This window comes from Bufo gargarizans, chromosome 3 (genome assembly GCF_014858855.1).
Source record: "Bufo gargarizans isolate SCDJY-AF-19 chromosome 3, ASM1485885v1, whole genome shotgun sequence".
NCBI lineage: Eukaryota > Metazoa > Chordata > Amphibia > Anura > Bufonidae > Bufo > Bufo gargarizans.
The window spans coordinates 335,809,826-335,825,102 of NC_058082.1; the positions used below are offsets into that span (position 1 = coordinate 335,809,826).

General features: G+C 43.5%; 1 protein-coding gene across 8 annotated transcripts in view; it reads left to right on the forward strand.

The window, feature by feature from the left end:
- VEZF1 (vascular endothelial zinc finger 1) overlaps positions 1-14,797 on the forward strand; it is a 64,174-nt gene extending 49,377 nt beyond the window's left edge. For all 8 annotated transcript variants that reach the window (XM_044287406.1, XM_044287410.1, XM_044287408.1 and 5 more), the window contains 2 exons: positions 11,556-11,609; positions 12,279-14,797. In XM_044287406.1, the coding sequence (XP_044143341.1) occupies positions 11,556-11,609; positions 12,279-12,709 (485 nt within the window). In that variant the 3' untranslated portion in view covers positions 12,710-14,797. The remainder of the gene's footprint in view (positions 1-11,555; positions 11,610-12,278) is intronic.
- Positions 14,798-15,277: the final 480 nt, after the last annotated feature.

Sequence of the window (15,277 nt, forward strand, 5' to 3'; positions counted from 1 at the left end):
CGTATGAGGGATCCCAATCCGCCACCTGAGGCCGTTTGGTTGATTATGCTCCAACTGCGCATATCCAGTGGAGTACATCTGAGAGATTCCTATTCCGCCCTCCGGGCCGTTTGGTTGATAATACTCCAACTGCAAAAATCCAGTGGAGTACATCTGGAGGATCCCAATCCGCCCTCTGAGGCCGTTTGGTTGATTATGCTCCAACTGCGCATATCCAGTGGAGTACATCTGAGAGATTCCCATTCCGCCCTCCGGGCCGTTTGGTTGATAATGCTCCAACTGCATAGATCCAGTGGGGTACATCTGGAGGATCCCAATCCGCCCTCTGAGGCCGTTTGGTTGATTATGCTCCAACTGCATAGATCCAGTGGGGTACATCTGGAGGATCCCAATCCGCTCTCTGGGGCCGTTTGGTTGATAATGCTCCAACTTCGTAAATCCAGTGGGTACATCCGAAGGGTCCCCAATCCGCCCTCCGGGCCGTTTGGTTGATGATGCTCCAACTGCATAAATCCAGTGGGGTACATCTGGAGGATCCCGATCCGCCCTCTGAGACCGGTTGGTTAATGGTGCTACTACTGCGCAAATATCCGACTGCGCAAATCCAGTTGTGGACAACTGAAACTTCCCATCCACCCTCCGGGGGCGTCTGTTTGAGTTTCTACCCTGCGCAACTCAGCGGGGGACCTCTGGAAGTTCCCAATCCACCCTCCTGGGTCGTTTGGTTACTACAGCACCGTCTGTGCAATCGGTAAGCAGACCTTTAGTTCCATTCCACCTCCGGGTAGTTTGGTTCTTATTTCAACACCGCCGCAACCTGCAACAGCCATGGCTAGAGGCTGAGAGGTGGAACTGCGCACGAGCGGGCCGAGGCAGGACAGTTATTCGGTCCCTAGATTACGTCCGTGTTAACCGGTTCTGGTGTATGCATTAACCCCTTCCTTAGGCACTATTTACACTTCTACTAGATACAGTGCTTAATTTGGGTTTTACCTCCTTCCTGAGGTGGACTGACCTCACTAGCATTGGCCTCAATGCCGGCAAGGTGTCCCTCTTTCTGTGAGTGGCGGAATTGAAGTTCCACTGGGCTCAGTATTGTCAGCATACATTAACCGTCTGTTAGGTGGCATGATGGCATTCTCACTGCTGTCGCAGTGTTTACGTACGCATTACACCCTTCTGGGGGGGGGATGATGACACCTCCCACAGAGTACAGAACTCGTTAATATGCAAGTTCCTGCTAGGTGCGTTACCCCCTTCGATGGGTGATGTATTGCACGACCTCGGGGTACAGTACTTACTGGATATGTTACTCCCGATCGTAGGTAAAGCGTTTGCACTGCCACTGGGTGCAGTGTTTGCCGTCGGTTTTTCCCCCTCCATTGAGTGGGTACTTACACTTCCGTAGCTTGCGGTTCTGACTATCGCTACCCCCTTCCCTACCGGGGGTTTGCGCTTCCGTTGGTTGCTATTCCACCTCCCATTTGCCATCACATACTTCCTATGGCAGTTCCCTCTACAAACGATCCAGTAACGGGGGAATCGCTATGCATCTTTGCATGCTGTATTTCAGCTACGCCACGACTCTAGATGCCTTGGTTCCCTTCACAGGTGGTCCGTGGCAACAGTCGGTACCGCTGGTGCCTGATATTCTCCATCTAGTGGCATATGGATACTGCCACTGGAGACTATGGATACCCCCATTTTGTATCCCTCTTTTCTTCATGCACCCTTTGGAGACACAAGAATGTGGCCTTTGTGCTCTCAGGGGAGTCACCCACTCTTATGTGTCCTAGAGACTCCCCATCCCCATGAGCCTCCACCGTTCAGGTCAGTCACACTGCACAGAGTACTGTGATCAAGATCCAGCAAGCAGAGTATTCCACCGACTCCGGATGCTGAGTCCACCACTCATCCTTATCTAGATGAGGGCGTTATGCTGGCAATCTGCAGTGGCTACTACAACGGCTTCTCCTTCGCAGGGTAGTCTTCACGCTAGGGCCAGATGCTCCTAATCGCTGTAGCGAGACAGCCCCCCCCTCAGGTAGGGGTTCTACCCTGGTACTAATTCGGCAGTTGCTCCTGTTCAGCGCCCTTGTCAGGTGGAGGGGTTAGGGTTGGCTCTACTGACTGGGCCAGCTTGATACCAGAACTTCTCCTGGATGTTCTCAGGCCGTCCCCTCATGTCCATGCTGGCGGAGCATACGGTAGCCCCTACCGCACGAGGGGTGTTTGAGTCTCCGCTACATGCGAAGGCTCCTTCTGCACAGTTCTTTCGTCAGGCAGCGGATTCCTCTACCATGAGAATCAGTGACCTCTACGGTGTGGTCTACTCCTTGGCTGGAGTATGGCGTGTGCATTACTCTTGGGGCTTCCCTGGTAGGGCCTCCCCTTCTGGCGGTGTGTCGCATCTCCACTAGACGCTGTGGAGCCCCCGTCTCACATGGGAATGGGCTTTAGTTCTGGCCTCTTTCTGGTTTTCTACCAATAAGGGTACGTGGCTCTGACAACTGTTGTCCTTCTGCCACATCCAATCCATATCCATATGTTTGAGAAAGGCTCTTGATGTGAGCCGTAACGCGTCAGAGTATTGTATGTGACCAAAAAAGACATCATCTTTTGTTGAAGGCTATAGTGAGTGCCGATCTTTCTTCATTATTGTTGGCTATTGTCCTTCTGTCGTAGGCTCGGGTGTGGCGATGGTGTAATTACAATGGCTGATCGGCACCTACCTTTTGAGTGCGTTCTACTGGGTAGATCAGTCCCTACGGCACTCGTCTGCTCTAGATTGCCGTTCTAAGCGGGACCTGGATCTAGTAGTCATACTGTGTCGCCAGTGGTGCTACCTCTCTTCAGATGTCAGTGATATCACCTCAAGTCAATGGTGGTTGTTCTTTCACTGCTCATTCCGGGGGTGGACTGAGAGTCTTCCCAAGACGGGTAGAGCGGGTGTATGTTACGACGTCCCCTGTTAGTAGGAGTTTCGTTCCTGGTACGGATCACACGTTTCCTTTCCGGTCTCCCCTCGTGGTGGATAACTGATCTCCTTATCCTCCTGTCTAGCTGAGCAGTAGCCATGGGTTGTACGACTCTGGGAGCCCATCCCTATTTATTTATTTATTTTTTTCGGGCCCAGGGTTCCTCGGGTATGGTGAAGGCGTTGGACGTTGTGGTCGAACTTCACCCGGCAAGAGTATTTCTCTCATCTTTGTTCCACTCGTCTGCCCTTCCAGGCAGCGTTACTGTTTTGTTGAAATATGGTCAGTGACGGGGCTCCCATCACTGGCGGTGCTCACATTGGCTTTTATTTTACTTACTTTTCCCATGTGGTATTGATACTTTGGCCGGCAGTGGGGCACGCCTGGCTCAGGCGTTTGTTTCCTAGTGATTCTCAGGCAGCTTCTCTTACTAGAGATCTCACCACCAGCCTCTCTGGCTATGAGGGCGTTGGTCTACCAATATTCCGCTCCCTAGGGGCTGTTCTCTGGACCAGAGGTGAATCCTAAGGACTTGGCTTTTTAGTTCTGCTTCCACAGCTGCGGCCAGGAGCCAGCTGTTTGGTGGCATTGTTTATTATTTTTTTCTCTGAATTGTTACGCCTTCTTGTACGTACTTTTTTTCTTTAAGTATGAACATAGGGCGGTGTTCCGTCCAAGGTCCTCTTTTTTTCGCAGAAGGTGGTCGCCTTTCCACGCCTCACAGACATGGGTTTCTCTTCTTTCTCCCTCGTAGTACACGGACCGAGCTCTCAATCAGCCATGTGATTTGGCCTCTGGGTTTGCTTGTCCTTGTCTGGCGCCTACAGCCCTAAGGACTTCTACCAATTCTTATCCTGGGGTCCTTGTCAAGGCTGACGGCCTCCAAAGGATGTTTTCCGGATAGATCCGTTCAACAGTTGCTCGGGCATTCCGCCCTCGGGTGGGCAACGCCCAGCTGAGTCTTGGCCCACCCGACCAGCGGTCGGCGATTCTCGGGTCCATCTCCTCGTGCAGTAGCTTCCAGAGTGGAAGGCAGTGTCTTGGTCTTCCGGGCACACGTTCGTCAAGTCTTACCGGGTGCCTTCCTAGGCACCGGCGGATACTGTTCCAGGCAGCAAATTCTTGCAGGCGACAGTGAGTTACGCATCCTCAAGGACGTTTTTTCTCCAGGGGCATGTGATTTTTTTCCCCTCCCCGTGGACTGCTTTAGGACGTCCCACGGTCCTGTGTCCCCCAATGATACCAGCGAGAAAACGAGATTTTTGTGAAACTCACCTGTAAAATCTCTTTCTCGCGTGGTTCATTGGGGGACACAGCTCCCACCCAGTGATTTCTGTTTGCCGTGATTGTTGGCGGTTGTGGAGCCACTATGGCCCCAGTTCTGGTTTGATCCGACTGGCATTGGTCAGTTGTTGGTTGTTTACCGTATGGTTATTTTCTCCTACTCCTATTGCTTGGGCACAAACTGATATGCTCTCTCCAGGCTGGAGGGGGTATAGCCTGCAGGGGAGGAGTTATCACTTTTCAGCCTAGTGTCGCCTCCTAGTGGCAGCAGCAAGCTATACCCACGGTCCTGTGTCCCCCAATGAACCACGCGAGAAAGAGATTTTACAGGTGAGTTTCACAAAAATCTCGTTTTTCTGTACATAGCTGAGATACCCTAGTGTCAACCCCTGGATTTTCTGCCTTTTCTGAAGGGCTCCTGATCTCTGCTCTGACATTATAAACACTCATTATAGCTCAGTTCTTATCTTACTGATAACAATGTGGCTTAAATGAGTGTTTATGTCCTCTCAGTAGTTTAGAGATGAGGTTTGTTAGATCACCAGCAGAAAGTGAAAGTACCAGTCACACAGCTAGAAAAACAGTTAACCCTTTGTGACTGGCCAATTGAAAATATTATTTTAGCTGATCAAAAATTGCCTTTGCAGGTGTACAAAGCCTTTAAGTATTAGAACATTATGGCTGCTTTCTTTTGTAAACGGCATCATGCCTGTTTGTGTTGTGTAGGTATTAGCTCTGCTTCAGCAAAGTGAATGTGTATTAGCTGTAATACCACACACAATTTATGGGCATGTGTTGTGCAGTTTTTGTAAGAAAGCAGCCACCCTTTTGTGATGAAACGCTATGCAACACAAGTGTGCATTAAGTTACCTGTAGAGATGAGCGAGTGCATTCGGTTCATTAGAATCTATTTGGTCATCCCTAGTTAGCTGTTTTACCACAAAATTAAAATGCTCACTTATTCACCACTAAGTAAGACTTGGTTCACATCATGTTTTTGCTATCTGTTTAACGGATATGTAGCAAAAAGAAATCCTGTAGAATCCGGTAAGTCTTCGTTCACATCACCGTTCAGCCGTTTAGGAGCATGAAAACTGAAAGATTGGCAAATAACTGAGCCGAACAGTACCTAAGGACCCCATAGACTAATGGGGTCCGTTAGGTTTCCGCTCAGAAGAAGATTGCACTACTTCTGTCTCCGCTCAAAAATCTTCTTCTGAGCGGAAACTTAACAGACCCCATTATAGTCTATGGAGTCCTTAGGTTTCGTTCGGCTCAGTCATTTGTCGAATCCGTCCTTTCCGTTTTCCTGCTCTGAGACCGGAAAGGCTACATGGTGATGTAAATGAAGCCTTACCAGACTCTACAGGATGTGAACCCAGTCTTAGGCCGAATGCACGCGGCCGAGAGCGGTCCGTGGTATGCCGGGCTGGATTCCTGTTCAGAGCAGGAGTGCACGGCGTCATTGGTTGCTATGACGCCGTGCGCTTCATGCCGCCGCTGCTGTACAGTAATACTCGTATAGGTCATACTGTACAGCAGCCCGGCATACCACGGACCACTCCCGTGTTCCGCGGCAGTGTGCATTCGTCCTTACTTAGTGGTGAATAAGTATGGTAAGCATTTTAATTTTATGGTAAAACCGCTAACTATAGATTCTAATTTTTTATTTTTTTTATACAATGGAACTCTATGGTGACAAATGCCACTGTATATCAGTCTGAGGCATCCGTTAACATATACCTTCTTATTTAAATGTATGGCAAAAATGGGATGTCAACTCACTCTTAAAATGTTAGTGATCCAGCTGCCATTAAACCTTTGACAGCAGAAATTGACCTTCAGTAAAATGCACACCAGATCTGCAAAAGTAACTCAGGCAGATTTTGCTGCGGCTTTGTTGCAGATTTTTTTTCCTCCTGCTGAATTTATGGCCTGTATGGACGGTTATGGTAGACTGACCCATGGCTAATTTGTTTTGTCTTCATCTTATAAATCTATTCTATACATTTGAATAGGTTTGTTTCTGCAAGCCTCATTCAGATGCGTTTGCTGCACAATTACATTAATGGCTGCAGCAAATCTGCCCTTAAGGTATTTTTACACTTGTCGGGTTTGATCTGTCTGCGTCATATCTGCCGCATCCCATTAATGTGAATGGGGATTTCATGACTTAAATGATCTGGGCAGATGTTTAGCAGCAAAATGGTGAAAAAAATTGATTACAAATATAAATGGCTTGCTACTTATTTCAGCAGAAATCAGAACCTTGTATTTCTCCCCTGGATCTTGTCAGGGAATGTACATGGGGTTTGGATAAAAGCAAATCTGACAAATGTGATCGTAGCCTTAACCCTTTTTCAGACCTCCGCTGTACTTGTGCGGTGGAGGTTCGGTCTTTAAAGATGCCAGGTTTCTGCTGTTTTAGACGGCAGAAGCTCAGGGCTAATGTCTGCGATTGGCAGTAATGGTAATCGTGGACCTTTAACCCCTCAGATGCCATCTGGAAATGCTAAAACTGGGAGCTGTGCACTTCCCAGCCCATGGGCTGCCTTCTCCTGGCTCAAATCGGGGAAGGCGGCCATACTAGTAAATAGGCTTTAGCCTGTACAATGCTTACAGGCCTATTTACTAGCATATTCCAATGCTGGCCTGCGGATGGAATCGCTGCATTAGTTTATGCTGAATATTGTATTCTGTAATACGTAGGTATCTATTTCTAAAAACAAGATGCAATCTAATGATTGCATATAGTAGTCACCCAGTGTTTGTGTGTGTGTGTGTGTGTGTGTATAATTATATATATTTTCCTTCTGAGCTGTTCTAGTCCCTCCTTCCATTTCTCCCCCAGTCCCATTACCTTGCCCTCTGTCTCTATCTTCCCATCCTATAACTTAATTACCCCCCCCCCTCCAGTCCCTAGTTTAAACACTCCCCCAACCTTTTAGCCATCTTCTCCCCCCAACACAGCTGCCCCTTACCTATTGAGGTACAGCCCATCTCTACGATAGAGCCTGTAGCCAAGAGAGAAGTCGACCCAGTTCTCCAGGAACCCAGACTTCTCCTTCCTACACCAGTTCTTGAGCCACTTGTTAACCTCCCTAATCTCACGCTGCCTTTCATAAAATACTACCTTTGAGGTCCTTGCCCTAAGCTTTTGAGCTAAATTCCTAAAATCATTTTTAATGACGCTCCACCTACCTCTAACTTTGTCATTGGTTCCGATATGGACCATGACTGCTGGATCTTCTCCAGCTCCTCCCAGTAATCTGTCAAGCGCCAGGAAGACAACACACCGTTCGACGATCTGGTCTTTGTGACAGATTCCCTAGCTGTACTTTTCGGGTGTATATGACTTTTCGATTCACTTTTTTTTTATCTTTTTGCAGCAGGTGCGGAGACAAAAAAAAGGCGAATTGGACATTTTGACTTTTCCTATTTTGCCATATGTAATATAAACATTTTTATATCTTAATAGTATGGGCATTTTTGAATGTGGCGATGCCCAAGAGGTGTATAAATTTTTTTTATTCTCTTTGACAGTAGCAGAGAGTCTGTTTATCTCTGAAAAACTTCTTGAACATCCATTCAGAGATGGCAGCTGCACACTAATCGTACGTCTGCCCAAGAGTTCTCGTATGACCTTATGGGGGACACAAAGTCTAAAATAAAAAAATTGTGTTTAAAAAAAATAAAAATAGTTTCACATTTAAAAATAAAAAATCCCCCTCCCCAAATCAGTTATTTAAAAAAAATGTTAAATAGAAGAAAAATTTTTTATATTTGATATCACCATGTCCGCAACGACCGCCTCTATAATATCATATGATATATTCCATCAGGTGAACGCTGTAAAAAAAAACATTGCGCCAAAACAGATTGATTTTGTTTTTTGTGAGCTCATCTCCCAAAAAACATGTTTAATTAATCAGTTGTATGTACCCCATAATGGTATTAATAAAAACGCCAACTCATCCCGCAAAAATTAGCCCCCACACAAGACCATAGCCAGAAAAAAAAAAATGGCTGTATGATAGATTTTTCGTAAAATGTGGAAAAAAGACACATTTGATATCGCCACGTCCGTAACAATTGGCTCTACAAAAATATCACATGATCTCCCCCCATGAAGTGAATGGTGTAAAAAGAGAAAAATGACACTAAACTGCTTTTTTGTGACTTCACCTCCCAAAAATGAGATAAAAAGCAACCAGAAAGCCAAATGTACCCCAAAATTGTGCCAATAAAAACTACAGCTTGTCTCACGCAGCTCATTCAGCAAAAAAATAAATAAAATGTATTGCTCTTAAAAACACAGAAAATTCCATGTTAGAAAATCCAGATGCCGCTCCTTCCCTTCTGAGCCCTGGCATATCCCAAAATAACAGTTTGACCACAATTGGGGTGTTGCTGTATTCACTGTATTCAGGAGAAAATGGGTAGCAAATTGGGTGGGGTGGTATTATTTTATTTTATCTTGTTAAAAATAAATGTCATTTTCACACCCAAGTATTAAAAATTCTATGAAACAGCTGTTGAGGGAAGTGCTCGCTACACCCCTTTTAAAAATTCCTTGGGTGGTGTAGTTTACAAAATCGGGTCACTTTTTGGGGGTTTTCACTGCGGGGTTACCTCAGGGCCTCTTCAAATGCAACATGGTGCCCAAAGACCATTCCAGCAAAATCTGCCCTCCAAAAATCTTATGGCGCTCCTTGCCTTCTGTGCCCTGTTGTGTGCCCAAACAACGATATATGACCACATATAGGGTGTTTCTGCAAACTGCATAATCAAGGTAATAAATATTGAGGTTTTTGTTGTTAACCCTTGATGTGTTCCAGGATTGTTTTTTTATTAAAATGGAAAATCTGCAAAAAAAAGTGACATTTTGAAATTTCACCGCTATTTTGCTTTAATTCCTGTGGAATACCTAAGGCCCCTTTTACACGGGCGAGATTTCCGCGCGGGTGCAATGCGTGGTGTAAACGCATTACACTTGCACTGAATCTGGACCCATTCGTTCCTATGGGGCTGTGCACATGAGCGGTGATTTTCACGCATCACTTGTGTGTTGTGTGAAAATCGCAGCATGCTCTATGTTGTGCGTTTTTCACGCAACGCAGGCCCCATAGAAATGAATAGGGCTGTGTGAAAATCGCAAGTATCCGCAAGTAAGTGCGGATGCGGTGCGATTTTCACGCATGGTTGCTAGGAGACTATCAGGATGGGGACCCGATCATTATTATTTTCCATTATAACATGGTTATAAGGGAAAATAATAGTATTCTTAATACAGAATGCATAGTACAATAGGGCTGGAGGGGTTAAAAAAAAAATAATAATAATAATGTAACTCCCCTTAATCCACTTGATCGCTCAGCCCGGCTTCTCTTCTGTCTTCTTCTTTGCTGTTCACAGGAATAGGACCTGTGATGACGTTACTGCGCTCATCACATGATCTTTTTTACCATGGTGATGGATCATGTGATGAGCGCAGTGATGCCATCACAGGTCCTATTCCTGTGAACAGCAAAGAAGACAGAAGAGAAGCCGGGCTGTGCGATCAAGTGGATTAAGGTGAGTTAAATTATTTATTTTAACCCCTCCAGTCCTATTGTACTATGCAATCTGTATTAAGAATGCTATTATTTTCCCTTCTAGCCATGTTATAAGGGAAAATAATGCAGTCTACAGAACACCTAACCCAAATGGGTTTGGGTACCAAACATGCAGATTTTTCTCACACGCGTGCAAAACGCATTACAATGTTTTGCACTCGCGCAGAAAAATCGTGCATTTTCCCACAACACACCCGCATCTTATCTAGGCAAAAAACATGACACCCGTGTGAAAGAGGCCTAAGGGTTAACAACATTTCTAAAACCATTTTTGAATAGTTTTAGGGGTGTCCTTTCTAAAATGGGGTACTTATGGGTTGGTTTTATTATGTAAGCCCCACAAAGTGACTTCAGAACTGAACTGGTTCTTTAAAGTTTGACTTTTGGAAATTTTCTTTAAAAAATTCCAAAATTGCTTCTAAATTTCTAAACCTTCTAGCGTACAAAAAAAAAAATATACATTCCTAAAATGATGCCAACATAAAGTAGACATATGGGGAATGTTAATAAATATTTTATGAGGCATCACTTATCTGTCTTAAAAGCAGATAGGTTCAAATTTAGAAAAACAGTAAACATTTTTTTCAAATTTTCGTTAACTTTGGATTTTTTTTATAAAGTAAAACATTTTGACTCAAATTTACCATTAACATGAAGTACAATGTGTCACGATAAAACTATTTCAGAATGGCTTGGATAGGTAAAAGCGTTCCAAAGTTATTACCACATAAAGTGACACGTCAGATTTTCTAAATTAGGCCTGGTCAGGAAGGGGGCAAATGGCCTGGTCTGGAAGTGGTTAAGGGAACGGCAATGAGCATGCTCGAACCCCCATTATCTAGATTGGTTTGACCACCGAGACCCCCACCAATCTGTTTTTCTCCTCTATCATGGCATTATCTTTGGTACTTTAATACCAAAAGTACGGTTTTGCCATTAAGACCAGAGGAATTTTTTATCTTTCAAATTTCGACAGCCATAAGTTTTTTTACTTGTCCATTTAAGATGAGGGCTTATTTTTTTGTGTGGAAGAAAAACAATTTTTATGCAATTCTGCCACTTTTTTTTTTTTTTTTTTTACTTTACTTTATTCGATATTCACTGTGTAGCTGTTACTTTTTATATTGTGGGTTAGTATGAATACAGCTATTCCAAATGTGCACTTTGTGTTTTTACCACTTTTACACAATGGCACATCTCATGCAAAAAAAAAAAAGGTTTTTTTTTAGTTTGTCACTGCATCCCAATTTTTATTTTTTTTTATTTTATTTTTTTTATTGTAGCCATCTGTGAGCCTATTGGGGAATGAGATATATCATTTTTGGGGTACATGAGACTTATTGATTCACAGTTATTACTTTTGGGTTGGATGGGGGGACGACAATTCTGTTGCTATTGTTTTACATTGTTTCTTTACGTTCACCAGGCGGTATAAAGATACCATGTTTTTTAATATACAAGTTGTGCTGAACATGGTGACGCCACATGTGTGCATGTGATTACCATTTGTACAAAATAAACCCACTTTTTTTTTTAAACCTTTTAGAAACCATTCTAGAAACCATCTAACACTGCTAGCGTATCATGAATAGAAATAAAACTGCTGAAGTTTGTCACTTGAATGTGTAAGAACACCTTATGTTGGGACTTTGATATATTACTTTTCCTGTTATTTCAGCTCCAGACTCGCTCTATTGTGCTGTGGATCAGAATCATAGGACCTTTTCAATAGGTGATTTTATGTCTTCATATCAGTTGATTCAGAAACCATACATATGCACTATAACTGTTATATTGATTGAATGTAGTCAGCAAACTAGCTGCCTAGTTTTATAGTTGATGCTGTCTTAGGCTGCTTTCAGACTAGCGTTCGCTGGTCCGCTCGTGAGCTCCGTTTGAAGGAGCTCACGAGCGGACCCGAACGCAGCCGTCCAGCCCTGATGCAGTCTGAATGGAGGCGGATCCGCTCAGACTGCATCAGTCTGGCGGCGTTCAGCCTCCGCTCCGCTCGCCTCCGCACGGCCAGGCGGACAGCTGAACGCTGCTTGCAGCGTTCGGGTGTCCGCCTGGCCGTGCGGAGGCGTGCGGATCCGTCCAGACTTTCAATGTAAGTCAATGGGGACGGATCCGTTTGAAGATGCCACAATGTGGCTCAATCTTCAAGCGGATCCGTCCCCCCTTGACTTTACATTGAAAGTCTGGACGGATCCGTACTAGGCTATTTTCACACTTAGCTGTTCTATGCTAAAAATAATGCAGACGGATCCGTTCTGAACGGAGCCTCCGTCTGCATTATTATGAGCGGATCCGTTCAGAACGGATCCGCCCGAACGCTAGTGTGAAAGTAGCCTTACCCTTTACTAAACAGTGCCTGCGGATAACCAATTTCTTTTTCTTCCAGATACAAGCAACATGTGCCAAACTTCTACTGCACCTCAGACATCTGTAACACTTACTTCTCCCTTCAATATTACATCCTCCGTGGCAGCATCAGGAACCCTGACCAACCCAGTAACAGTTGCAGCAGCCATGAGTATGAGGAGTCCTGTCAATGTCTCAAGTCCTGTTAACATCACTTCATCTATGAATCTGGGGCATCCAGTGACTATAACTACACCAATATCAATGACTTCACCTTTGTCTTTGACATCACCGGTTAATTTGCCTACGTCGGTCACTGCTCCAGTTAATATAGCACACCCAGTCACTATAACCAGCCCTATGAATCTCCCAACTTCAATGACTTTAGCTGCCCCATTAAATATAGCTATGAGGCCGGTGGAGAGTATGCCATTCTTATCTCAAGCGCTACCTTCTACATCACCTTGGTAAAGTAAAATGGATTTATAGATAAATTTACAGCAGTATTATCGAGTTGTTCTGTAGTTCTCTACAAGCAACTTGTTTCTGATATAAGAAGGAGATACAATTTCATTGCTCATTTTTTAGTATTTGGGATTTGTTTGTCCTGGACCACATCCACTTAGAGGAGAGGGATAAACTATAACTGAAGACTGAATATCGGCTAGAAGACTGTTTGACTGATTTAAAACAATATTAGTATTTTACCTGTTTTTTAATGATTTTAATAACACTAGCAAGATTTCTTTTTTTATTATTTGTATACCAATGAATTGGATACATTCTTCTTTTTCTTTTCTTTTTTAATCCCTTTCTTTTTGGGAGTGATGTTCGTTCAGGCACCTTGTGTGCGATTTTTTTAACTGTTAATATTCCAAGTAATTGAAACCTGCAGATTGCACAGTAAATGTCTTCATATTAATCTGCCTTTCACAGTGATGAATCACGTTTGCAAACAGTATTCCATAGGAAGATGGAAGTACCCTACACTGGCAGGAAGGCAGATACAAACAAATCTGGTCTGTCTCACATTGAGTGAATGCCCAGGTTTATACGCAAACAGTTCTAAAACAAGCAAAAATACCAAGAAGCTTTTCCCTTTTGCTTCCTGAATCCTCAGCATTTGGAATGTAAACATTATTTCCGTGTTTAACCTGAAGGGAATATTTGATCGAGATTATTGGCAAAGAACAACAAAATAGAGGCATCTTCACAAATTGCAAAGACTATAGATTCAGTATGAAATGGTTATGGTGGTGTGCTTCCAAAGCTGGTGGTTCCATCATATTCCCTCAGGATGTTCTCCTCTGAAGCGTTGCTACCATCCTTCGCTGAGGTGTCCATTATAGCACTAAACAGCACATTAACCAGCATGAAACAAACATACGGAATGCCTGTCATCTGAAAATGAAACACAAAAATTGGGTGTAGAAGCACAAGAACTGAATGTGTTAATCTTTACCCATTTGGATTGCTGATGGGTCAGAAAGTTGAGAAGGAACTGTTGTCTTCTATTAAAATTGTATACAGTTTGATTTTTCTAACCACTAACTAGGTAGTGAGCCCTACAAGACAAACCAAGATTATATTGAGATATATTTGTGGTTTTTGTTTTGAGTTCCCTTTTTCTTTCTCCCCCTTATGAAATTTCTTAATTGTGTGCTGTAGAAATCTGTGTTCGGTGTGTAAATATGTTAGCATTTTTTATATCCAGATCCTTGTTCTTGCTAGTATTATTCTTTTAGCGAAAGTGGGATATTGCATATTTGGGCCTGTTCCCAATAGCACTTGCTTTTTGGTCAGATTACACACTTAAGAACACCTCATTCATTACTTATAGCTATATTTTTTTATTTTTTACTTTATTCCTCATCCGACATGTTACCCAAACCGTAGTCAACCAAAACAAGATTTCTACTTTTAGAGCATCATGTGAACTGAACTTTTTTTTCTCATTATAGATATGCATTAAATTCTTAAATTGCTGTAGATACTAGCAAACACATTTTATAATCAATGTGTTGCAGACTGTTCCAGCCATTCAGTTTAGCGATACTTAAAAAAAAAAAAAAGAGAAAACTCTACATTTACTTTTTTATCAGATTGAGAGTAATTTTTATTTATACATTTCAACCTATTTTCTGCTGCATGAATTATTTTATACCAGCAGATAATGAGGACAATGGATTAAGTAGATCACGTATTCTAAAAATAAAGGCCTATTCAGCCATTGCAGTACAAAAAATGGCATGCTTTAAAAGAGGACACTTCTCATATGAGAAGCCTTTGGATAGAAAATTACAGACAGTGTGGGGGCTATATACAATAAATAGAATTCAGTGTAAAAATATTTTATAACTGATCTTTTATATTGTAGGACATAAACTGTACATCTTTTGTATATACAAAAGCTTAGGTACTTTCTGTTTAGCAGAAAGCAACCACATTCCTACACTTTTAATGTATATGTTTGTTATATTGTCTGTGTAAACACATGCCCCTTGTTTGTGCCTTTTTAATTAGTTTGTCTCAATAAACAAAATGTAGAGAGTTTTCTCATCTTTATGGTCCTCATTCAAAGCCGACATAATAAACACATCTCCTTCAAGGGGTCGTCCGGGTTCAGGGCTGAACCCGGACATATCCCCATTTTCACCCAAGCAGCCCCCCTGACTGGAGCAATTCATACTCAGATTCTCTCCTTTTGCCCTGCGTTGAATCGCGCAGGGCAGAGGCATTTTCAGGTGTTCCGGTGACGAACCGGGCTCTCCTTAGGGCTGCCCAGCAGTGAGCCCGGTGACGTCACCGAACACACTGCTGGACGAAAGCCTCCGCCCGTCAGTGTAGTGTTGTAAATAAGAGCCCTTGCCCTGCGCGATCCAACGCAGGGCAAGGAAGCGCATCAGAGCATGACATGCTCAGATGCCAACATCAGGGGGTATGTCTGGGTTCATCTCTGAACCTGGACAACCCCTTTTAAAGAGATTTTAAAAATTTGGGACAAGCTCCCAGGTGCCTTTAAAAAAAAAAAAAAAAAAA